The 25,668-nt window shown below is 46.9% G+C and overlaps 1 protein-coding gene across 1 annotated transcript in view; it reads left to right on the forward strand.

Moving 5' to 3' along the window:
* The first annotated feature begins 14,415 nt into the window (after positions 1–14,415).
* The window catches only part of Vstm4 (V-set and transmembrane domain containing 4), an 87,678-nt gene continuing 76,425 nt past the window's right edge, over positions 14,416–25,668 (forward strand). The window contains exons 1-2 of the mRNA XM_042696469.1: positions 14,416–14,497; positions 22,552–22,950. Coding sequence (XP_042552403.1) covers positions 14,443–14,497; positions 22,552–22,950 — 454 coding nt within the window. The 5' untranslated portion in view covers positions 14,416–14,442. The remainder of the gene's footprint in view (positions 14,498–22,551; positions 22,951–25,668) is intronic.

The following is a 25,668-nucleotide window of genomic DNA, read 5'->3' on the forward strand; positions in this document are numbered from 1 at the left end:
CACTCTCTCCCAGTGTTTCCCTCCCCTCCCTACCCACAAGTTGTACAGTTCATTTTCCACATAGTGTCTAGTGAGTTCCACTGCCTTTGTTCACCCTTTGCTCCTTCGTTTCTGAACCAGCAATGCTTGAGCAGGTCATTCTGCTTCCCTGCCTTAGAATCTTCCAGCTGGGACACTGGACCTTACAGAGACAAGCCACATCTTGTGTTCTATCTGATCCCCCACCCAAAGAAACTACAAGCATACTAAAAGGTTATTTTATTTTTTCTGATCCTGGGGCTTGAACTTTGGTCCTGCATGCTGTCCCTGAGCCTCTTTGTGCTCAAGGCTAGCACTCTCCCACTTTGAGCTACAGCTCCACTTCCGGTTTTTGAGTAGTTTATTGTTGGAGATAAATGTCTCCTGGAGACTTTTCTGCTAGGATTTGAACACAATCCTCAGATCTCAGCCTCCTGAGTAGGTAGGATTACAGGCATGAGCCAGTGGCACCCGGCTAAAAAGTATTTTTATGTACTAAAGTTTGGGGAATATTTGTTACCCAGCCATAGTATTTCAGTGGAAGTTGGTTTATCCTGCAATGTTTAATATGTCCTAATGAGACCGTTTGTTAGCCAGTGTCTGTGTTCTGTGCATCTCTCTGGCCTAGGCAGAGAATTCAGAGCCAAATGAATGTTATGGTTTTTCAGGACAACTTGGGGGAGAGGCTCTCAGCACCAATATCCAGGGTCCTGCATATTCAGTTCTAGTATTCACATTGAGCAGCTTCAGTATTATTAACCTTGGCCCCATGGAAGATGGTCAGCTAGATTATAAACCTACATCATAAATATTTGCTTCCACCTTATGGTTTCCGAACTAAACAATGTTTGTGGTTGTTGTGCGAGTACTAGGGCTTGAATTCAAGGCTTTGAGTTCTTATTCATTTATTGTTTTTGTTCACACCTTGAGCTCTACCACTTGAGCCACAGCACCACTTCCAGCTTTTTGCTGGTTAACTGGAGATACGAATCTCAAAGATATAAGTCTCACCACAATTTTCAAATCTCAGCCTCCTGAGTAGCTAGGATTACCAGCATGAGCCACCAGTGCCTGGCTTAACACCACATTTTCTTTCTTTCTTTTTTTTCCCCCTTTGTGGGTGAACGGATCCTTTATAACTTTCCTATAGATCTTTTCTTTTTAATTGTGAAAATACCATATAGAGAGATTACAATTACATGGGCAAGATAATGAGTACATTTCTTATCAAGCATTGTTGCCTCCTCTTTTGTTTCCCCTTCCCATCCCTTCCCACCCCCTCAATCCCCCCACCCTCACACCCCCACCAAAGTTGTAAAGTTCGTTTTTTCGACATAATGGCTTATATATCTCATTGTTGCAATGGGTCCACCTGTATCCCTATTTAAATGATTTGTTTTTCCCCTTCCCCTCCACAAATTATACCGACATCAAATACAATGAAAGCAGGGGTTATACCGTGGAGGAGGGTAACACTACATTTTCTAAGTTCCTTGGGTCATTTTTTTTTAATGTTCCAGAATTGAAGCATGTACTTTCCAGTTCTCTTCATCATCCCACCATCTAGGTGCTGGAAACCCTCCTTACAGCTAGGGAGAAGGGAGGCTCAGAAGGATAAATAAGGCCCAGGAGGGCCGGCTATAGGTGAGTACTTCCATCTCAGCCCTAGGGCTTGGCCAGGTGGACCCCCACACATGCCTGCATTGTGCTTCCCCCTGAATTCACCCCTGTGCTGCCTCTATTGCATGGAAAGGGCCTCTATCCCAGCCGCCTTCTTGCTCTATGAAAGTATTTAGCCAAGACCACCCATGCCGGTCCCTGCCCCTCCCCCACACCATCCAGCTGGTTCTCTGGGTCTTGCCAAAAAGCTCCTTGCTTGGCTGCTGCAGCCAGCAGCCAGCGGGGGTGGTGTGCAAACACCCCGAAGGACAGCACAGCCCTTTTCTTGAAGCTCCATGTGACTTGGCTGGCTCGCGGCATGAATTGCATGCAAACCCCAAACCTCATCTAGAAAAGCCTTGGAGTCGTATCCAGTCTTTTTCTTCCAAGGCTGACTCTTCCCAGGCTGTTCTCAGTGGAGAAGAAGGCCAGCAGGAAGCAGAGCCGCCCGCCGCCGCCAAAGCAGGAAGCAAGGATCCCACCCCAGCTCACTTGCTGTCCTTTGCTTCTAACCTCAGAGATTGGCTTTTGCTTTAATCCAGGCTACCTGGACAACCAAATTATTCATCCCAGCACTGTCGGGAGTCCAGAAATAGCCTGTCCCCTTGGCCAAGGAGCCAGAAGTGATGTGTGGGCTATGATTGTGGGATTTTTGTGGCTGAGTCACAGTATAACAATGTTTTGAATGTTTTCAATGGGGAAGCCTCTCTCTTTTTCTCTCTCTGTCTCTGTCTCTGTCTGTCTCTGTCTCTCTCTCCTTCCCTCCCTCCTCTCCTCTCTCCCTCCTCTCCTCTCTCCCTCCTCTGTCTCTCTCTGTCTCTCTCTCCTTACCTACCTCCTCCCCTCTCTCCCTTCCCCCCCCACTTGCTCCTCTCCCTTCCCCCCCTCTCACTTGCTCACGTGTGTGTGTGTGTGTGTGTGTGTGTGTGTGTGTGTGTGTGTGTGTGTGTTCTTTCTCTCTCTCTCTCTCTCATATACCAGTGCTAGGGCTAGAATTCAGGGCCTAGGTACTGTCCCTTAGCATTTTTTGCTCACAGCTAGTGCTCTACCACTTGAGCTACAGCTCCATTCCCAGTATTTTGGTAGTTTATTGGGGATGAGTCTCACTGACTTTCCTGTAGGGAGGTTTCAAATCATGATCCTCAGACCTCAGCCTCCTGAGAAGGTAGAATCATAGGGGTGAGCCGCCAGTGTCTGGTCCGTGCCTCTTCTCTTCACACTGAAAGTAGAAACACCCCCACCCTAGCAGTGACTCCATGCTGTGACTCCCCAAAGTGCTCCTGTGTTCATGCTAACACCCAAAGGAGGGAGAGAAGTAGGTGTTGGCTCATTCAGATGAGTCAGATTTGGCAACTCTGGAATAGAGGAGAAAGGGGATCTTATGATGCAGTAATTAAGGATGACTATTGTGGTCCTAGGTCTGCAGAAAAAGTTCCAGAAGTGATCAAACAAGTTGAGGATAAGCATTGAGAAGTATTGTCTTTTCCAAGTTCCTTTTCTGTTGCTTTTGTAATTCTTGAAAAAAAAAAAGTGAGTCAGTAGACCACAGAAGGAAAACCTCAGCCACGGAGAAACGTGGAAACGACAAGCAAATGTGGATGGCAGTTTTGATTTTGTTTTCCTTTGGATTTAATAACAGGCCGTTCCTTTCCCTAGGTTTTCTTGGCTCTGTCTAGGGTTTTGGCCTTGGCTTTGGGACACCCACACGGCTGCTCCAGTTTTCTCTGTCTTCAGGGAACAGGGAGGGGCTCTGGCCTCTGGGTTAAGCCCATAGCACATCCTGTGCAGTGCAGATCTGGCCTCCATGCAGCCTAGCCCTGGCTCACTCGGAACGTGATGCTTAACAAGGTTCCTGGATACACAAGCATCTCCATCCAGCACATGATTTCTTGGAGAGAAATCTAAGCAAGGCCTTGGACATCCCACTGGGTGCCACCCCCATGACCCTGCTCAGCCTCCCAGCAGCTAGCCATGCCCTTTGTGTGTTCTTCGAGAGCCTTGCAGAAAGCTCTGGGAAAAAGGCAATATCTTCCCTCTCTGTGTATCCAACATGGACTGAGCACAGACCGCCTGGATGGTTTCCAAGGCTGCAGATGCTAAATTGTATTGAGTGGCCCTTCTGGCAGCATAGCCCAAGGTGCTCACTGGGAAGGTGAGATCCAAGACCACCAAAGCTGACACTATGTTACCTCCATTTCCAAGTCATTGTACATCCCCAAGTGCAGCCTTTAGCTTGCACCCAAGGTGTGTGGGTGATTTATTACTGGGAAACAGCACATATGTTTACATATTATCCCTAAGTCCCAGCTGGATTGGCGTGTGTGTGTGTGTGTGTGTGTGTGTGTGTGTGTGTGTGTGTGTGTGTGTGTACATGTCCTGGGACTTAAACTCAGGGCCTGGGTGTTCTCCCTGAGCTACTTTGCTCAAGGCTGGTACTCCACAGCTCTACTTCTAGCAATTTTTTTGCTGTTTAATTAGAGATAAGAGTCTCTCAGACTTTCCTGCCTCAGCTGGCTTTGAACCATGATCCTCAGATCCCATCCTCTTGAGTAGCTTGAATTATAGGCATGAACCACTGATATCTGGCTAGGAAAGTTTTTCTCTCTTAGAATGTTTACACACACATAATGAAATGTCATTGTGATAATACTCAAGTTCAGGCACAAAATCCATGTGTTTCATACGCACCTCACACATATACCCCCAAGGCCAGGCCATACACTCTGAAATTCCTCTGCTTCCTGATATGAGCCAGGAGTGGAGCTTTCCATGAGTAGCGTCATGTCAGCTTGCAAAATTATTCCAGATTTTGGAGGCTTTTGGATCTCTGGGTTTGGAATGAGTGCTGATCAACCTGTACGAAAATGGTGTCACTTCCAGTGAGAAGACAGGAACAATTTCAAGTCAAACTGTATGAATCATATCCAGGATGCTTGGAGGAGCCCAGAACCGGACCCTTAAAACATAAGCTGTTTGATCAGAGGAACAACTGACTTCCAAAAGTGATTCTTACAGATGGAATAAGATAGGCCAGTACTATTGACATTGCTCACTAATTCATATTCTTCTGTGAGGGGCTACTGTTGGAAGCCAGTTGCATCTAGTTGTCTCTTGGGCACTTGTGACCATCAAAACTGTCCCCAGGATGAGGCATAGCTCAGCTGCAGAGCACTTGCTAGCACTCACAAAGCCTTGGGTTCTGTCTCCCATATACATGTGCACACACACACACGCATGCACACATGCACATCCCGCCCCCCCAACATACCCCCACACAGCAGAGTCTCCAGATATTACAACTTTTACCTGGGGCAAAACTATACCTGGGCCAGGCACCAGTGACTAACGCCTTGTATTCCTAGCTACTGAGGATCACAGTTCAAAGCCAACATGGGCAGGAAAGTCTGTGAGATTCTTATGTTTAATTAAACACCAAAAAGCTGGAAGTGGAGCTGTGGCTCAATTGGTAAAGTGCTAGCCTTAGGCACAAAAGATCAGGGACATTGCCCAGGCCCTGAGTTCAAGCCTCAGGACACACACACACACACACACACACACACACACACATATCTCTGGTTGAGAAGCAATGAGTTAAAGAGAAATGAGGACTTTGGGAGAGAGAATAACAAAATGCATTTGAAGAATTGCTGAACACTTAACCCAGATGCAAAGTTGAAGACATTTATCTCAAACCGATAAAGACTCAGCACCCACCATCTGCCAGGCACTGAACTAGGCGCAGGGAGTAAAATGTGAATAAAGGGAATGAAAAACACACAGCTGCTGCCCTATGGAGTTTATAGCCAGCAGGAAAATACATATATATGTACAATTAACACTAATTATGAAAGTGCATTTTCCCTTCCTGGCTCAGCCTTATTTGACTTTCTATTACCATCTCTTAGAATTCTGTCTCACTTATTTTGCTCTAACCAAACTGATTTTCTTTTAAAATCATTTATACCCCATGACCTTTGTACTTGCACTCTTCTTTGAATGGAAATCAACCTTCTTTTTCTTTTTTTTAATGTCTCATCTGTGAGGTTTCAGCTTACATGTCATTTTCCAGTGGAACTTGTCAGGATGAGGAACTATTACAATCTGGTCAATTCTAAATGCTAGTGCATATTGCAGCAGAGATGTTGAATAGGAAGTGGTTTGTGATTTAGAACTCTGCATTGGGGGATCAAGGGAAAGGAAGAGGGAGAGAAATAGCAGGAGAAGAGGATTGGCTGAGAGACTAACCACTTGTGAACAAAAACTTGGTTTGAGAGAGGAACATCTGGCTTGAAAGGTGTCCAGCTCTGGAAGTGTAGGAGGCAGGTTGGAGAGAGATTTGTGGTTATCCACAGATGCACGGTCAACAGGCCCTAGTGCGTCCCTTGAGCCTTGTGTTGGATACGCTTCCTCACATCATCTCAGAAAAGCCATGATGTGGTCTTAGAATGAGCATCAGTTACAAGGATGCTATCAGCCTTTTCTTGTTACCTCAGATGCCACAGGCTGTTTACATTTTCTATGAAAAAATGCTGAATGCTGGGCACTGGTACCTCTTGCCTGTAATACAAGCTACTCAGGAGACTGAGATCTGAGAATGACAATTCAAAGTCAGCCGGGGCAGGAAAACCCATGTGACACTATAGCTATAATTAACTAGCAAAACAGCCAGAAGTAGAGTTGTAGCTCAAGTGGGAGAGCACTAGCTTGGAGAAAAAAGAGCTCAGGGACAGTGCCCAGGCCCTGAGTTCAAGCCCAAAACCTGGCGCGTGTGCGCGTGCGCGCGCACACACACACACACACACACACACACACACACACACACACACACACACAGGTGCTGGATGATCTGTAGGAAGAAAAATGGGCCTCAACTCTATTAAATTGTCTCAGAAGAGCTGGCTGGCATTGGAGGGAATTCAGTAGACTCAATGGGCAGGTAGAATCCAACAGTCTAAGAGAACAGAAGGCTGCTGAGTCTGAGAGAGTGTCTTAATTAGACAAATATTTTATTTTGTACTGGTGCTAGGGCTTCAACGTAGGCCAGGGAGCCATCTCTTAGCGTTTTTGTTCAAGGCTGGCTCTCTACCACTTGAGCCACACCTCTACTTCTAGCTTCTTGATAGCTAATTAGAAATGAATCTCACAGACGTTCTGCCTGGGCTGGCTTTGAACTTGGTAGCTGGGATTGTAGACACAGACCACCAACGTCCAGCTAAAAAGAATGCTTTTATTTTAAAATGTATCAAATGAAGAAATGAAAATGAGAGTTGCTAAAGTCTGAAATTTCAGCCCTTAAAAGGCGAGTGTATGCTGGGAGCTGGTTGCTCATGCCTGTAATCCTAACTACTCAAGAGGCTGAGATCTGAGGATTGTAGCTTGAAGCCATCCCAGCTAGAAAAGTCCGTAAAACTCTTATCGCCAATTAACAATAAAAGGAAAAAAGCTGAAAATGGAGCTACAGCTCAAGTGGTAGAGCACTAACCTTGAACTGAAAAGCTCAGGGACAGTGCCTGGGTCCTGAGTTCAAACCCCAGGACCGGCACACACACACACACACACACACACACACACACACACACACACACACACACACACACACACACATCAGGAGATTGAAATAAAACTAAAATATGTCAATGACTTCTTGAGAGTTATATATGGCTAGTTAAGAAATAATATGGAAAATAATTCTATCCACTGTACCTTAGTCTGTTCTCTTGTAATTTATAAAGAATAGAAGAGAATTTGGCTGTTGGCTTTGGAGGCAGGGCAAGTCCAAGAGCATAAGAGCAGCATCTAGTGAGAGCCTCTTGCGTAACATGGGGCGATGCATATGCTTGTGACTGCTTAGAGGACCTCTTTTCCTCTTCTAAGGTAATCCTGTGAGGCCCCATGAACTCATTGAATCATAGTAACTATCTAAAAGCTTTACTGCTAAACACTAGTAACTGTTGTGTTAGGTTTTATCACTTCCACAAAACCTGAGAAAAGCAGCTTAATAGGGAGAAAGATTTATCATTATCGTTATTGTTATTGTTATTGGTGCTGGTGGTCCTGGGGCTTGAACTAAGGTCTCTGAGCTTTGTTGCTCAAAGCTATCACTTGAGTTACAGCTCCACTTGTGATTTTTTTTTGGTGGTGGTGGTTGGTTGGAGATAAAGAGTCTCACAGACTTTCTTGCTTGGACTGGCTTTGAATCTCCACCCTCAGATCTCAGCCTCCTGAGTAGCTAGGCTTGTAGGTGTGAGCCACTGGCACTCAGCTGAAAGATTGGTTTTTGCTTCATGATTTTGGAGGTTTCAGCTCAGGGTCAGGTGTCTCTATTGCTAAATTGTAGGTCTGTGACAAGACAGGACATCATGGAGGAAGGGAATGTTGATGCAATTATTCACCTCTTGGCTGCCAGGAAGCAAAGAGGACCAACAGGAAGGAGGCATAGCCAAGACATACACTTCCTTGGCACACCTCAATGATTCCCTTCCTCTGATTTGTCCCCACCTTCCACAGTTCTTCTATGTCCTGGACATTAAAATTTGTAAGCCCTCAATGGGTTAAAGAATTTAAATAAATTTAAATAGTAGGTCACACACTCATAATCTAATCCTCTCTAGAAAGGTCTTCATAAACACACCCAGAGGTGTCCCTCACCTGTCTTCTAGCCAGGTCTCTCAATCCAGCCAATGTTCACCCGCAAGAATCACCATCACACACAGGTCTGAATGTAAGGGTCAAGTTGCTAACTCATGAACATGTAAGGGACACATTCAGTGAAGGATGCACTCGATAAACAGATGTTCATGAAAACACTGCAAATGCAATGAAATGTCCAAGGGATTGTTACTGGATCATCATTTGTCCCTCTTGTTTGCTTTGTTTTGTGAGTATTCTGTATTGCAAATGACAGCTTCTAGAATATAAAGGTAAATACATCTGATTTATAACAATACCTCAGTTTGAAGCATCTCTAAAGCCATTCTTACTTACATTCATGCTCTACAGATCTCACTGTGAGAACACCAATTCTTAACATTCTATTCCTTAGCCCTTCCTAATTAAATTAGCTTTGATGTTAAGAGCACTCTGTAATAGATGGGGACCCAGCCCACTCAAGATAATAGGTTGGCAAAATTTTTCTGGAAGTGTGTTCGTGTGTGTGTGTAGGGGGGGGGGTGTGGTGCTGATGGCCAGTCCTGTGTACCTGTGTGTGTCCTGTGTGGTCCTGAGTGCTGGTCTGGGGCTTGAACTCAGGGCCTGGGTACTGTCTCTGAGCTTTTTTGCTCAAGGCGATTGCTCTACCACTTGAGCCACTGATTCACATAGATGAATCAGTTACTTACAGATATAGCGAGTCAATGAGTTCAAAATCTTCCTCCATGAAGATCAAATGGCTGTCCTGCTCATCCTACATCTCTGTTGCTTACAATTGATGGCTTCTGTGATACCTTGAGATTAGTCTTGCTCCAAGCTAAGTGTCTTTGCAGCTCTGTATAGAGATGTATGGAGAGATGTCTTTTTCTTCATTTTCTAAATTATTAGGAATTTCCCTTAAGAGCAAGTTTTCTGCTTGGATTCCCAAAGCATCAGAACTGCATTTCATTGTAACATATCTGAAATTAGGAAAGAGCAATTTCAAATCAATTATGCTTTATAATAACAATATGAAAATTACCTGGTATATTAGATAATCATTACAGGATGTTTGTAACCATCATATAAATCAAATTGAAACGGATATTTTAAAATTCATAGGCTTCTTTTAAATGAGTTTTTCCTCTGATGTCTGGGTAAGCCTTGAACTCCTGAGCTCATATGATCTTTGTGCCCAGCCTCTCAAGGAGCTGATACTACAGGTATATGTCACCACATCTGGTCACAAATTAACTTGCATTTCTAAACCTTATTTTTTAAAAAAAATCCCTAAAGTTACAAAAACAGGACAATGATTTTCATATACTCTTCATTTAGCTTCATTGACTCTTTTTGCCTATGTATATGTTTGTTATATAACAGACATTGCAAATACACTTTTTTAATTCAGGGTCTAAGCACTATCCCTGAGCTCCTGCTCTTAAGGCTAGCTCTCTACTTCTTTGAGCCACAGCTCCACTTCCAGTTTTTGAGTGATTAATTGGAGGTAAAAGTCTCATGGGGACTTTACTGCCCTGGTAGCCTCCAAGCAGCTAGGATTACAGGTGTGAGCCACCAGCACCTGGCCAGATAGATTTATTTTTGCTAATCAATGAAGAATATATTTCCTGACCATTGAAGAGTAATTTGCACAAATCATGTCTGCTAACGCATCAAATACTTCAGTATTTGTCTCCAGAAATACAAAATTTTCCCTTCTATAGCCACAATTAGGAAATACAACACTTACATAGACAATATGCTTGACCGGCTCAGTTTTTCTCCCAACAAAACCAATAATGTCCTTTTCAGAAATTGTTTTCTGATGTCAGATCTGATCCAGAATCACATATTACATTTAGTTAATATGACATTCTGGGAGTTCCTCAGTCCATCTTTTTGCTCATTTGAGTGTGACTCAGTGGTCAGTTTGAAGGTAAATTTTTTTGGGGGGCGTCTGGTCGTGGGGCCTGAACTCTGGGCCTGGGCGCTGTCCCTCAGCTCTTCAGCTCAAGCTAGCGCTCTACCACTTGAGCCACAGTGCCACTTCCAGCTTTTTTCTTTTTGCTTATATGGTGCTGAGGAATTGAACCCAGGGCCTCAGGCATGCAAGGCAAGCACTCTACCACTGAGCCACCTTCCCAGCCCCCAAAGGTAAATTTTTCGTGGTCAGTTTACACAGATGGCTTGCCTAGTTCCTAGGCTCTTCCTATTCTGATCCTCTCTTTCTGGAGCCTTCTAAGAATCCTAGGCCCCTTCATTCTGTGTCCTGGGGGCTGGCCCAGGCTGCTGCTCCCAGCCAACCCACAGAATCCTTGGACTCAAGTTCACACTTACTTCTAAGGTTCTGGTTTGAATACAAAATGTTCAGAAGACTAGGTCTCCAGGTAGGGGCGCCATTGTGGGAGGGGCTGGGAACTTTAGTTGGAGGAAGTAGGAATAGGTTTCTGAAAGTACTGTTGGGATGTATCTTGCCCTGGCCTTTCTCTCTCCTTCTCCTTCTCCTTCTCTCTTATTCATCCTGATCCCTCCCTCCCTGCCTCCCTCCCTCCCTCCCTCCCTCCCTCCCCCCTCCCTCCCTCCCTCTCTTTTCTCTCTTCCTTCCTTCCTCCCTTCCTTCCTTCCTTCCTTCCTTCCTTCCTTCCTTCCTTCCTTCCTTCCTTCCTTCCTTCCTTCCTTCCCCTCCTCCCTTTCCCCCATCCTTTTCCTCTTTTTCCTCCTCCTCCTCCTCCTCCTCTTCCTCCTCCTCCTCCTCCTCCTCCTCCTCCTCCTCCTCCTCCTCCATACACTTCTGCTTCAGTGACGTTCTGCTTTACCATAAACTCTGGAGCCTAACACCAAGTCCTCTGACACTGGGAGCTAAAATAAAGAATTCTTCTCATGAAGCTTTTTTCTTTTTCATTTTCTAATCATAATTGTTTGGTTACAACAAACGACCTAACACTATGAATGAGGTCCATCTATCCAGGACACCATGGTCTGCAGTCTTTTGTTTCTTGTGTCAGGGGACACCGAGTGTACACCACATGCTTTCCCCAACTGTGCAGGAGGAAGGTGCTGTTGCAGGAGTCATGAACATTCTACCATGGATGGTTCTAGGCTTTTCCTTCCGGATGCACATGGATGGATGCATGCATGCATTGCCTGTAACTCTGATCACTTATTTATCTTCCTGGCCATCAGTTCCAGCTGGAAACCTCTTTATCCAAAGTCTATGCTTGGTTTGTTCCCTTTTGGTGGCAATTCAAGCATGTAGCTAACTGTTGAGCCATCTCCCGTTGATGAGCAACAGGGTAGAAAATTCCTTCATAATTATTTGAACACAGGCAGATTAAAAGAGCAACATGTAGAAATCTGAGGAACACAGGACCTTTCCATAGGGGTTTTATTTAGGAATCTATTTGCTCAACACTTAACCAAGTTGATGACACATGCTTTCCTATCCCTGGCTCAGGTAGCAACAAACACTGAAAGAGCTTGAACTCAGGGCCTGGGCACTGGTCCCTGAGCTTTATCTGCTCAAAGTTAAAACTCTACCACTTGAGCCACAGCTCCACTTTCATTTTTGGGGGGGTCCATGGTTAATAGGAGGTAAGAGTCAGGGATTTTCCTGCCTGAGATGGCCTTGAACTGTGATCCTCAGATCTCAGGCTCCTGAATAGCTAGGGTTACAGATATGAGCCACCAGAAGGAACTTATTTTGAGAAACTAGATTCTGATCCATGACACTCATAGGAGTGGCTGGATATTTCATGTCCATAGAGATCTAGACCAACTTCAGAATGATCTCAATACCCATACAAAAAGCCCAGACAGGGGTTTTTAGGAAAGGTAATTTTGTTGTTGTTGTTTGTGCTCATCCTGAGGTTTGAACTCAAGGCCTGAGCACTGTCTCTGAGCTTTTTTGTTCAAGGCTAGTACTCTACCATTTGAACCACAGCTCCATTTCTGGCTTTTGGTGATTAATTGGGGATAAGAGTCTCACAGACTTTCCTGCCTGGGCTGGCTTCAAACCACAGTCCTCAGATCTCAGCCTCCTGAGTAGCTAGGATTATAAATGTGAGCCACTGTTGCTCAGCTTTTTAAGTTAAAATAATTGGATATTCCTGTTTAATTTAAAATAATTGGGTATTGCTGTTTTAATTCAGAACAAAGTTGGACCTGATAGAACAAGACAGTAGAGATTCTTCAAATGACCTCAAGCTTGTGAGTATAGTGAGTGAGAAAGCTGCAGGGGAGAGGGCAAAAGTCAGGACAGTTTGTGCCAGTGTGGTCCAGAAGGACTGAAACACCGAGTCTCATCCGGGTCTTTGGCCATGTTTCCCACGGGGCAGAAATGTGTTTCCTAGACACTGTCTTGCCAAGATGTTGTGCTACATCATTTGGGAAATTGAAAAGCACTGACAGAGCAACCGGCTGAGAAGAACACAATATTATACATAGCACAGAGCTGCAAGAAAAGCACTTGAACAACTCCAAACCTTCAGCAAGCATCAGTTCAGGCAGAGAGAAGCAGGGCCCAAATGGTGGCTGTGTGGAATGTCTGCTTGCTTCTGAGAGACTGATGATTTAGAAATGTACAAGGATCAGAGAAGACTTTGATGACAGCAATCAGGGTATACATTTTTCAGTTCACTCGGTAAACCACAGAACCCTGGGCCTCCAGTCCTCTGGGAGCCTCAGTTTCCCAGTCTGTAAAATGGGACCTGGGTGGGTCATAAGGCTCACCCTGAGACTCAGCACCCTGGATCTCTCCACCCCTCTAATGTCCTCTAGAGAATGAGATAAGACTGGGTGCTGCTGCTGCTGCTGCTCCTCCTCCTCCTCCTCAAATATGCCCTCCCCCACTCTACTGATCTACTTCTACGAAACTCCACAAAGATCCCACACACAAAATTTATTGCTTAGAGATGTACTGGACATAACAGTCAAGCCTAGCAATCAAGCTTGGAGCCCTGATGAAGAAACCAAGCCTTAGCTCGAAGTATCCTGGACTAGGTGGCTTTGTTACTGCTAGCTGGTGGTGTGACTTAGGTCTGTCTCTTCCTCTCCCCTTGTTTGTGCTCCAGTCTATAATAATGGCAGTGGTCATGAAAGCTGATGTGAAGATGTCACCTGTCGGGTACCAGCCTTTCACTTGATCTTCTTGGTCTTCTATTTGTCTCTGTGTTGGTTCTGTGGCTTGAACTCAGAACCTGGGCACTATCCCTGAGCTTGTTCACTTAAGACTAGCACTCAACCATGTGAGCCACAACTGTACTTCTGTGTTTTTGGTTGAGATAAGAGTCTTCGTGGACTTTTCTGCTCACATTGGCTTCAAACAGCCATCTTCAAATCTGAGCCTAGGAGGAATGGGCCTATTGTCAAATTGTACAGATGGAGAAACAGAAGCAGGTGGAGATTAAGGAGCTGTCCCGGGACCTCACAGTGGAAGGATACATTAACTCCTGCAAGCCAACTTAGCTCAGGTTGGTCAAGGGTGCCCTAGATGGTAACTGTTGGTAATTATTTCCACATATTCCGAGGGTCCCATATTCCACTAATTTTCCAAGGGTTCCTACCCTGTCCCCCTCTCATCTTCAAATTTAGGGTAGGAGGAAGGCTTTCCTGCCCCTTGGCTGCTCTGGGACTCAGAAGATCCAGACTCTGTCTGGTGGAGTCTCAATTTTCTCATCTGGGACAGGGGCACAGGCAGTCAAGGGGACATTCTCAGGTCACTGAGCAAATGGCTCAAAAGGCCACTGCCCATTGCCCAATATGAGCCACAGGGGACCCAGAAGACATCGCCCTGAGGGGACCAGGGCTGGCCTGGCCTGTCCTAGACTAAGGACAGAGGAGGGGCCTGACAGAGGGGGGGGTGGAGCCAGTGAGGCCAAATGGGCGGGGCAAGGTAGACAGAGGGGAGGGCTGGGGGAGTGGCCGCGAAGGAGGGGGGACTGGGCGGTCCAATGGGCGTGGTATTCTGGGCTTGGGCGGGGCCAAGCCAACGCGGGCCGGGCTGCAGGCGTGGCTAGGAGGCGTGGCTAGGCCGGGGGCGTGTCCGGGGGCGTGGCTAGGGGCCGGGCCCGGCGGCGCAGGACCGCCAAAGCCGCGGCGCTCTCCCCTCTGGGTGTCACAGCGCCAGGCGGCGGCAGGGAGATGCGGCTCCTGGCGCTGGCGTTGGCGGCGCTCCTGGCGCAGGCTCCGGCCCCGGGTAAGCGCGCGGCGGGGGAGGGGGGTGCGGGGGGCCGAGAGGCCCGGGATCGACCGGGCCTGGCTCGGAGGCCCTGAGCTCCAGGTCGTCCCGGCCCTGCCGCCCGCGGTGGCCCGGGCTGCGCTGCCCCTGCGCGGGGCGCACTCCCTCCGCAGGCTCCGGGCAGCGCGCGGAGCAGCCCCTGGGCCCCGGCCCAGCTGGCTCCTTGCTCCCGGGACAGTGCTCTCGGGGTAGCGGCGCCGGTGTCCCTCCAAGTGTCAGGCGGTGGCGGGGAGGCTGAAGAGGGGGCGGTAGCCCCGGGCTGCGGTCGGCGCCCGCGATACCCTGGGCTGGCGGCGGGCAGGTTCCGCGGGACAGTGCGCTCTCCTCCCTCCCTCCCTCCTTCCCTCCCTCCTCCCCATCTCTCTCGCCCTGGCACTCTTGTTTGGCTTTTTCACACAGGGCCACTTGAGCCACACCTCCACCTCCAGCTTTTTGCTGGTTAATCGGAGATCAGGGTCTCTCGGATTTGTCTTCAAACTTGGATCGTCAGCTCTCACCAGCCTCCTGAGTTAGGCGTGGATTACAGGCGTGAGCCGCCAGTGCCTGGCCGGAGACGCTCTCCTTAACTCACTGTGGAGACGCTGGGAAAAGGAGACCGGGAGTGGTTGGGTGGAGAGCTGGGGATCTGTCCCGCTAGGGACTGGTGAGACTCCTTTGGCTGGGGGGAGGGAGACCCTTTCCCCCCCAGCACCACACTTGGCGGGAGCCACCTCTCTGACTTGCATTTGGGCAGCAGAACTCCATTTGGGCAGCAAATGGTTCAAGTTTCTTCTCTTGGTGTCCCCAGGTCCGGTGGGGCCCGGCTCCCCGCTTTGAGGGCCCTGCTGGCCAGACTTCAACTCAGCAGTACACCGCTGGTCACTTTTCCTGGGTTGCCTCTCATATGCCAAGTGTTTATTATCTCATTTAACCAAAGTAATGATGACAAGAACATATTTATAGATCCAGATACTTCACAAAACATTGACTCAGTCAATTGGGCCGGTGCTGTCAATCATTCCTCCCAGATTATTTGGTAGATGAGGAAACTGGACTTGCTGGAAGTTGCTTAGTTTGCAAGCTGGTGTTTTGAGCCGAGATTTGAATCTAAGAAACCAGGCTCTAGGCTGCTCAGAACCACTGTGTTGCTTTTGTTTTGAAACTCTGACACCCAGACTTACTTGATTTGCCAAGCTCCCAAGGGATACTGGCTGGAGCTGGCATTTGGGCTGCCATGGGCCAGAGTCTGAGGAGTAAGGCCCTCCTGGCCAGACCTGTGGCAGAACTTTCCAGACATCCTGGGAAATACTCCTGTCTAGATAGTCACTATCCTGGCTAGGAATGGAACAACTGGGATTGGCTAGACCCAGGGTCTGGCCAGAGCTTGTGGCCAGCATACAGAAGCCCAACCACTGGGTATACTGACATGGGTCCTTCTGTCAATACTTCCTCTGACCACACGGATATCAGCAAGGGTTCAAGTGGTATGACCCTGACTACTGTCAAGGTAAACAGCAATCTGTTATTCCAGAAGCCCTTGGCAGTCCTGACAGCTAGAATTTGAGGTCATTGTGCTTGTGTGTGTAACCTTTTATTTATTGTTGTTGGCCTAGGGTCATTTGGATATTGACAGCACCAGTTGCAGGCCATACATGATCAATACAGGAAAATGACCATAAGCCTTCAGCCAGAATCGTGTCAGTCTTGCCATGTAACAAATGATTTTGAGAGCTTTATATGGCCCACAGGCTAGATGTCTCCACATCTACCCTGCAGACCTGCTTAAGGTCCAGGCTTTTCTACCTGTCTTCTACCTGTCTTTCTTGGTGGGAGTAAGATCTTCCTGCTCACTTGATCCCACATTGCATTTTATTTACTTTATCATTATTATTATTATTATTATACCAGGGTTTGAACTCAGGGCCTGGGTGCTGTCCTTTTAGCTTTTTTCCTTTTTTCTTTTCATTCTTTTTTTTTTTTTACTTGAAGCTGGAGCTCTACCACTTGAGTCACATTTCCATTTCCAGCCTTGTGGTGGTTGATTGAAGATAAGACTTCCCTGTCCTTTGCTGGTTGAGCCATGATCCTCAGATCTCAGAGTCCTAAGTGGCTGGGATTACAGGCATGGGTTACTAGCATCCAGCTCCACCTTATATTTTAAAGTAAAGAAAACTGACAGGTCAAGTATTTGCTAAAAGTCAAGCTACAATGCAGAAGGGGTGAGAGGAGTTGTCTTTGAAGCCAGATCACCTAATTTCCATTCAAATACTAGTTCTACCATGTGCTGTGTGAGCTTGAACATATTACTTAGCCTCTCTGTGCCTTAGTCCTCTTGTCTGTAAATGGAAAATCAGCAGAAAATGAAGATTAAACTGGAGAGTTTATCTAAAGAGCTTAGGACCATGCTTGACCTAGAGGCCATGGGTGATCTTCTATCAGGCCATGTTTGTCCTGCATAAGAGCTAAGTTGAGTCATGGCTTAATATGAGTCACCCTTGGGCAGCTCTGGTGGCCTCTCTTCACAGAGTCTCCTGGGACTATGGGTTTTATTTTATTTTTTGTGTCAGTCCTGGGTTTGTACTCAGGGGTTCATGCTCTCCCTTTATCTTTTTTTGCTCAAGGCTGGCGTCCTCCCACTTAAGGTAGAAGTGTGGCTCGAGTGCAAGAGCCTTGAGGAGCAAAGCCAAGCAGGACACAAGACCCTGAGTTCAAGTTCTAGTATCAGCACAAACAACAAAACACACATTTTAAAGATGTTACTCATGGGACCTTTGTGTTCAACGTGAAAGGCACCACCCATATTGCAGATGGAGAAGCTAAGGATTCTCTCTGAGAATGCATTCCTGTTCCATGCAAGTTCTAGCCCAGCGCTGGTAGACAACAGCCTCAACCTTTCCACCTCCACCCACAATTTCAATGGCCTGTTACTTCTCTCCAGAGAATGAGGAAGGCCTAGGGGCATGCACATACATTTCATGCTTAGCCTGGTTCCCTCCTGAGACCCATATTCAGGCAGAGGTGGGTACTTGAGCCACAGTGGGTTGAAATTTACCAACAGACACAGATTATTTTCTATTTGTAGTCTGCATGGGCTTCCTACTGCCTCGGGGCTTTTGCACAGATGGGACCCTCTTCCAGGAAAGTCATTCCTGGCTGCTACTATTTATTTTATTATTTCTGATCACTTCTTTGACCTCAAAGTCTAGATCAGGCTTGTTCTATGACTTTCCCAAACCCTGGACCATAGTTAAATTTTCTGATGACTTGTCTGATTCACATCTGGCTTTGTGAGGTTTAACTGGACATTAATGCCTGGACTAACTTTGAACCTGTGATTCTCAGATCTCAGCCTCCTCAGTAGCTAGGATTACAGGATGAGACACTGGCACCTTGCAATAATGATTTTTTTTTTTTTTTTTTTTGCGGGGGCTAGTAGTGGAGCTTGAACTTAGGGCCTGGGCACTGTCACTTGGCTTTGTCACTGAAGGCTGATGCTCTACCACTTGAGCCATAGCTCTACTTTTGGCTTTTTGCTGGTTAATAGGAAATAGGAAGTCCATGGACTTTTCTGCCTGAGCTGTCTTCAAATAGCTCATGATCTTCAGATCTCAGACTCCTGAGTAGCCAGGATTATAGGCATGAGCCACTGGCACCGAGCAATAGCTATGTTTTTTATTGTTGTGGTGGTGAAGATTTTTATTTGTTTTGTTATTGTTTTGGTGTAGTACTGGAGCTTGAATTTAGGGTCTAGGTACTATCCGTTAGCTTTTCACTCAAGGCTGACACTCTACCACTTGAGCCACACTTCCACTTCCAGCTTTTTGCTGGTTAATCCGGAGATAAGAGTCTCAGGGAATTTTCTGCCTAGGCTGGCTTTGAACCTTCATCCTTCAGATCCCAGCCTCCTGATCACTAGGATTCAAGGTTGGCTTTAAGCCTGGATCGCTTTTTGAGGATGGTGATACGATGCAATGGAATGTCTGATTCAGTGCCTGCAATCTGTCTTTTCTCTTCTACAAGGGCTTGGATACTGTCTTCACAGCATGTGTGGCCCATGGTGTGGCTGGAGGAGCTGGGGCTCTGCGTGGGGAGGAGGGATGTGTGTGTATGATGGTGGTTGGGCTCCTCTTCCTTAATTCCTTGGGGCTGTGTAACTCTAGCAATTTTAGGCAAGGTGAGGGCCGTTATGAGGGGAAGTGAGTTTAGCTGCTGGAGGAATGGTGAGTGTCAACTCTCCGGTACTGGCTCAGCCTGCCCCCTTTGCCTACGGGGCAGGGCATGCCTGCTCTGTCATTCAGACTGTCCTGCCAGAGGTATGAGGGAAGGCCTGAACACCCTGGTCACGGAACTTTCCTGGTTTGGCCTCTGGATGCAGCTGTGCCTGATCCCCACCTTTCTGCCTTCCTTTGTTTTCTCCATAGAGTCTCTAGGTCCTGATGACCACTGTCTCTGTTAGTAAACATCCTACTGTGTGCTCCTTTGCCGGGCTGTCTCTACAGCTATATGCTATACTTGTGTCTCTCTTGGCTGGGCCACACACACACACACACACACACACACACACACACACACCAAGCTTCCACCTCTGCCAGGTAGAAAACTACCTGTGGTGCCAAAGGGCATACTTGACTGCAGTGGGGACCCTACAACTCTAAGTATATGATGTCAGCAAAGCTTTCAGACTGGTGAGGACTCAGTCACCTCAGTTCACCATCTACCCTATTTTGAAGGTGGGTGTGACTATCAGCTGGCAGAAGGCAGGGGGCTGTGTCTGTTTTCTTAGGCTGATATTAAAACATATGCCCCCGCTAGACACCCATGTCTCAGGCCTGTAATCCTAGCTACTCAGGAGGCTAAGTTCTGAGGATCACCGTTCAAAGCCAATCTGTGCAGAAAAGTCCATGAGATTCTTATGTATAATTAGCTAGTGAAAAGCCAGTAGTGGAGCTGTGGCTCAAGTGGTAGATAGCCAGCTTTGATCAAAAATAGCTAAGCAAAAATACGGGTCCCAAGTTCAAGCCCCAGTACTGGCACACAACACACATACAACCCCCCCTCAAAACAGCAACAACACAAAAGCATGTTGGGAAATAAGCCAAAAAACTTCACCTATTGGGGACCTAAACCACCAGTCTGGAAGGTAGAAGCTTAAGGTCAAGGTGCCAGGGTAGTTTCTCCTGAGCCTTCCCTCCTTGGCTGGCAGATCCTTTCCTCCCCTCCTCCCTGCATAGTGTTCTCTTCTGTGTGTCAGGACCCTCAGCTCCTCTTCCTCTTTGGAAACCAATCATGTTAGAGGGGATCCACCCTGATGACCTCATTTTAAGTAATGACCCCTATAAAGACCCCCAGCATGGTCCTATCCTTAGATATCAGAGATGAGGATATGAGTCACAGCTCAGCCCAAAACAAAGATCTTTGCATGTTGGTGGAAGAAACAGATGCGGGGCCATTTGGAGACCCACAAAGGTCAAAATAATGGCAGAGAGGTGAGCTGCCAAAAGGAAAAGCAGCACGTTGCCTAGGGGAGCTAACTCAGCCCAAGCCTTTTCCTGGGAACTGCTGATGGAGCCTGGGCTGCAGGAATGGAAGGGTTACTAGTTTGTTTCCAGGATGGAATCTGGCCTCTCATGAGGACCGGAGCACTTGGCACACTCTCCTGGTTTCAGTCACTATAAATAATCCCTTCATTGCTGCATTAACCAGAGGGGAGCCTGGAGTGGGGTCGGGGCTGTGTTGTCATCTCACCCATATTGTCTCCATTTCCTGCCTTCCCAGCTTGCCTGGGCTCCTGCTGTGGGGAGCCATGGGGTTGGGGTAGGCTTGGCTTTGGAGTCTGGAAGGCAGCTGCTGTGTCTCTCTGCTCTCGCCTCCAGTGCTTGTTGGGGTGGGGTGGGGTCAGCCTGGGGTCCCAGCTGCTGCCCTGCACATAGGGAGCTTCTGCCATGAGAAGAGACAAGTACACATCAGCTAGGCTTCAGCAGTCAGCTGTTTAGCAGGGCCTAGGGCAAGAGGCACACCAAGGTGGGAGAGAGGCAGGGATGGGACTGGACAGTCCCTCTTTGTCCATTTCTCCCTCCCTCCCTCCCTTCCCTGTTGTAGGGCTTGAACTCAAGGCTTGGGTGCTCTCCCAGACCCTGAGTTTATTTTGTTCTAGTGCTTTACTACTGGAGCTACAATTCCACTTCCAGCTATTTTATTTATTTATTTTTACTACTTTATTGGAGATAAGAGTTAGTGGATTTTTCTGTCCCAGCTGGCTTCTGACTTTGATCTTCAGATCTCTGCCTCCTGAGCAGCTAGGATTATAGATGTGAGCCACTGGTGCCTGTCTGCCAACACTAGGACGGTCACTAAAGGAGCTGGGCATCAGCCTGCAGTGTGCTTCAGGATACCTGAGACTTTTTCTGTATCACTTATATGAAGTGTCTTTTGTCATATGAAGTAGAAGTCACCACTTCCCAGGACTCAGACAGGATTATTCTTCCAAACTTCCCACACAGGTATCTCCCCGGCTGACAGGGAGGAACGCAGGCCTAATGGGTCCTGTTGAGCTTCTTTAGCCTTTTCTCCGGAGTTTATCCCCACTCTCTCTAAAAGGTAACCAAAGGCTAAGCCGAAGTCATGTGTAGGGGTGTTAAATAATGACCCCCAAAGCCATCCTGGCCTAAGCCCTTGTGAGTATTATCTTTAGTGGAAGAAGGTACTTTATGGATGTGATTAAGTTAAGGTTCTTGGATTATTGTAGAATATGGACTGGCATTTGGCTTCTAAGAGACGAGAAAGAAAATTGACCCCCAAATCATAACTTTCTAGTTATTTAGTATATTTGTTTGTTTTGACAATATTGGGTTTTGAACTCATGGCCTGGCAGTTGCTAAGCAGATGTTCTATGAGTTGAGCCCTGTGTTTCATTGGTTATTTTTAAGATAGTATGTCTAGTTTCCTGCCCGGGAGTGCACCTGACCTGTCCACAATCTTGTCCCCTTTAGGTTTTCTACTCAAGAGGCTGAGATCTGAGGGTCAGCAGGTCAATGCCAGCCTGGGTAGAAAGTCTCTGAGACTCTTATGTCCAAATAATCATCAAAAAACCTGCAAGTAGAGTTCTTGCTCAAGTGGTAAAGTGCTAACCTTGAACAAAAAAAGCACATTTGGGGACATCTTTTGTTCCTGAGACTCATTCATTCTTTGTTATAATTTGTACTTCAACTCTGAAAATATAGATCTGGATTCTAAGGAAAACACTTAGGAAACACTGCTACTAGTTAACATCCCCTATGACTTACTGAGTGTGCACTCTGGTTAGAGCTAAAACAGCAGTGCTGGAGGAAGAATGACAGGCCAAGTTATCTTAAAGGGCAGATTTGTCCTTCCACAGGGCAGCTCTGACCATGGGCACTTTTTGTGTGTGTATGTACTTGTCCTGGGGCTTGAACTCAGGGCCCTCATGCTATCCCTAAGCTTTTATGCTCAAAGCTAGTGCTCTATCACTTTAGATACAAGCTCCACTTAAAGCTTTTTGGTGATTAACTGGAGATAAGAGTCTCATAGACTTTCCTGCCCTGGCTGGCTTTGAACCGTTGACCCTCAGATCTCAGTCTCCTAAGTAGCTAAGATACAGGCATAAGCCATCAACTGGTGCATGACCCCATGGGTATTTTAAAAACAAGCCTTGGGAGTAGTGGGAAAGATGAGGGGAAGACATTTTCAAGAGTCCCCAAATCCCAGTCTTCCGAATGTTAAATGTCAGTGACTAAAAATATTCAAGAAATGCATTTTCCCAAGTGGTCCGTGTTTGCCATTCTACGTGAAAGGAAGAACCATGTGTAAGTGAGAATGTGGGAACCGACAGCAGATACCCCTAAAAGAACCTCTTCTTCTCACCATCATGAAAATGGATCACTACCTTGCTGGCTATCCCAGGAGCATGGACACCACCAGCGCCAGCACATCTCTGTGGCTCCTGGTTGGGCTCTCTGCACAAGTGTAAGCTGGGGCCTTTATTCATTATTTTCTCTCCCTCTTTTTCTTTGCAGAGGTCTGCGGGGCTCTCAACGTTACCGTGTCCCCAGGGCCCGTGGTTGACTACCTAGAAGGAGAAAATGCCACTCTGCTCTGCCACGTCTCCCAGAAGAGGCGCAAGGACAGCCTCCTGGCTGTGCGCTGGCTCTTTGCACGCTCTGACTCCCAAGAGACCTTGATGGTGAAGATGACCAAGCTCCAGGTGGTGCAATATTATGGGAACTTTAGTCGTAGTGCCAATCGGCAGAGACTGCGCCTGCTGGAGGAGCGACGGGGAGCACTCTACCGGCTATCTGTCCTGACCCTTCGGCCATCGGATCAAGGACAGTATGTCTGCAAAGTGCAGGAGATCAGCAAGTACAAGAACAAGTGGAAGGCCTGGTCTAATGGATCTTCAACAACAGAAATGAGAGGTGAGGGCATGTCTGAAGAGGTCCATGTGGGGACCCTGAGGTCAGGAGGAGGTCCATGGGGAGACCCTGTGTTGGTTCTGCTGGGCTGGACTGCATCTTGTGTGTCTCTATGACCGTGGCCATGCAAGTCGAGCAGTGGGGTGAGGGTACAGCTTTACTTGGACTCTAATGTTGACATAGGGTGTAGATATGAAGCAAAGACAGAAAGAAGCAAATTTCTATTCCAAGTTTAGCAACTCTACCTTTGAGCAAAATCTCCCTTTATCTGACAGATTATATTACCAGTCAGCTTGCTGGGGTCCTTTTGCTCTACTTACTTAGGAATCATGAGTAAGTAAAGAGAAGATCTTCCCATGCTGACAGTCCTGGTTTCTGAATGCCTAAAGCTTCGAGGCTCACAGCTCCAAACCCTGAGGGCTAGAGGCCTATCTACTGTTTTAGACTTTAGAAGCCAGAGGCTTATGGCTTTGGTTGCTGCGGCTGGAGGCTTCATGCTCTGGTTTTTAAAACTTGGCAGCAGTGAGCAGTGGTAGAAGACAGCACGGGCAGTGCCTTCTGGTGTTGTAACTCTCCTACAGGACTTGGGTACCAGTATTTGTAGCTCAACCATGGTGAGTGTTAAAGCTTTCAGTCTAGAGTGTTTGAGAACTGGGCCCTTCAGCAGGTCCCTGGAACTCTGCGAGCAGCCAAGGACTGCAGTTTCTCATCTTCAGTTTTGCACAACCCTCATTATCTACCACCTCTGATCCCTATTATTTCTTTCATATGTAGTTACTCTCTGGAACTCCATATGCCCCAAGATGTCAGCTGTTAACATCTTGTCCTTCTTTATGTACCTAGCTAAACCCACTCTACTAATGATAAAAATTAAAAATAGGTAAGAAAAACGACTTTATAGAGACATTTATTAGATTTAAGTTGACCTGCATGGCTTGCTTATATAGACAGAAAGAGGGTGTGGCAATGGGGCCACATGATTGGCCTGTACCAATCATGACAGTTGATGGACTGTGTTTGCACCAATCATGGAATAATCCTACATACAATGAAGAACGCTGCTTGCACCAATCTTAGCACACTTTCATGCAAATAAAGGATTGTTTATTTGCACCCATCTTAGTCCCTCATGAGAGATAATGCTTGCACCAATCAGCATTCTCTTATGCAAATTAAGGATTGTATTTGTATCAGTCTCAGGCCTTCTGTTAGACCACTAGGGGAAGTGGTTTCCCCCTGGTGTGGGTGGAAATGGCTTCAGGATCATCTAGAGTTCAACAAGGCTTTGGATGGCAAAAGTCTTCTGCAAGCTGTTTGAAATAGTCGCAGCTTTGTGCTTTAGGTTGCATCTAGCTTCCTCAAGGCACCCGTGGAGTGTCCTTAGCAAGTGGAGCTGGCACCAGAGCAGTCCAGTTGGCTGCTTGTCTGTTGGTCCTTTGTTCAAGGCGGTCATGGAATCAAGAATGAGTTTAATGGCTGTCAATTAGCGAGTCAAATTGACCTGGATCCCAACATCTTAGCGCATTGAAGGAAAAAGTAAACATTAAAAGAGACACCTATGTAAAGGCTTATCATTAACATTAACAGTGTCTTAACAGTACTCAACAGTGCTCTAATACTGTTTACCTTCTGTCCCAGTGCCCCAGAAAGAAGTGGGTTCCTTTTTTTTATCTTTCTCAGTTGGACTACATGTGCTGTCAGATAAAGAAGGGGTCGGGACAGATTGTATTCAGTAGTAACATTGTGATCCTGTGGAGTCCAGGATGAAATGAATGGAACTCTAACTTGCATGTACTTTGGGTACAGGGCATTTTTACAGGGAGAGGGAGAATTGGGATGAGGTGAGTGAAGGACTCAGAAGAGTCAAGGAAGCATAAAAATCACCAGAAAGTAATTGGGCTAAGCATTGGTTGCTCACATCTGTAATCCTAGCTACTCAGGAGGCTGAGGCCTAAAGATCATGGTTCAAAGCCCAGGTGGGAAAGTCTGAGACTTATTTCCAATTAGCCAGCAAAAATGCCAGAAGTGGAGCTGTGGCTCAAGTCTTAAGTGGAAAAAGCTAAAGGACAGCACTCAGGCTCTGAGTTTAGACCCCAGTACACACACACACACACACACACACACACACACACACTCACACACACACACACATACACTCAAAGCAATGTGAAGAGGGTGTGGTCTCTGGCCCAAATGGAATGTAATCCAGGTTTGTAACAAGCTTCTGGAAGTGGGACCCCTTCCTTCCTATAGATGTGGGGTACAAGTTGTCTTCAGAAGGTGTTGGCTAGAAAAGATAGCTAATCCTTTGGTCATCTTGGGTTTGCTCAACTGGGCATAGTAAGAATTGTCCCAGGCATACTGTATAGGAGTTTTAGAAACTATTCATAGACCAAGATTGATCCAGCTAACCAAGGCTCAGAGGAGGCTGGCTGCAGTTTGGTTACGGAAAGAATCTTTGTCAGCGTCTAGCCTCTAACTCTAGAGTGTGCAGCCTTGATTTCTTTGGCTGGATGTGGAGTGGGGTTTAGGGACACACTGAAGAGGCTCATCTTGGGAGGTCTTGATATGAATCACCAGGCCTGAAATGGTGACTCTGATCTGTTATTGCCCAGTGCAACTGAACCAAGCTGAGGTCACAGCTTGCTGAGACTTTCATCAAGAGGTATGTGAAGGCTCTGAAGCAGCTCTCCCTTCATGGAGGAAGAGGAGACTGAGCCC

The sequence above is a fragment of the Dipodomys spectabilis genome, unplaced genomic scaffold (assembly GCF_019054845.1).
Source record: "Dipodomys spectabilis isolate Male_0828 unplaced genomic scaffold, ASM1905484v1 ptg000207l, whole genome shotgun sequence".
In the NCBI taxonomy this organism is placed as follows: domain Eukaryota; kingdom Metazoa; phylum Chordata; class Mammalia; order Rodentia; family Heteromyidae; genus Dipodomys; species Dipodomys spectabilis.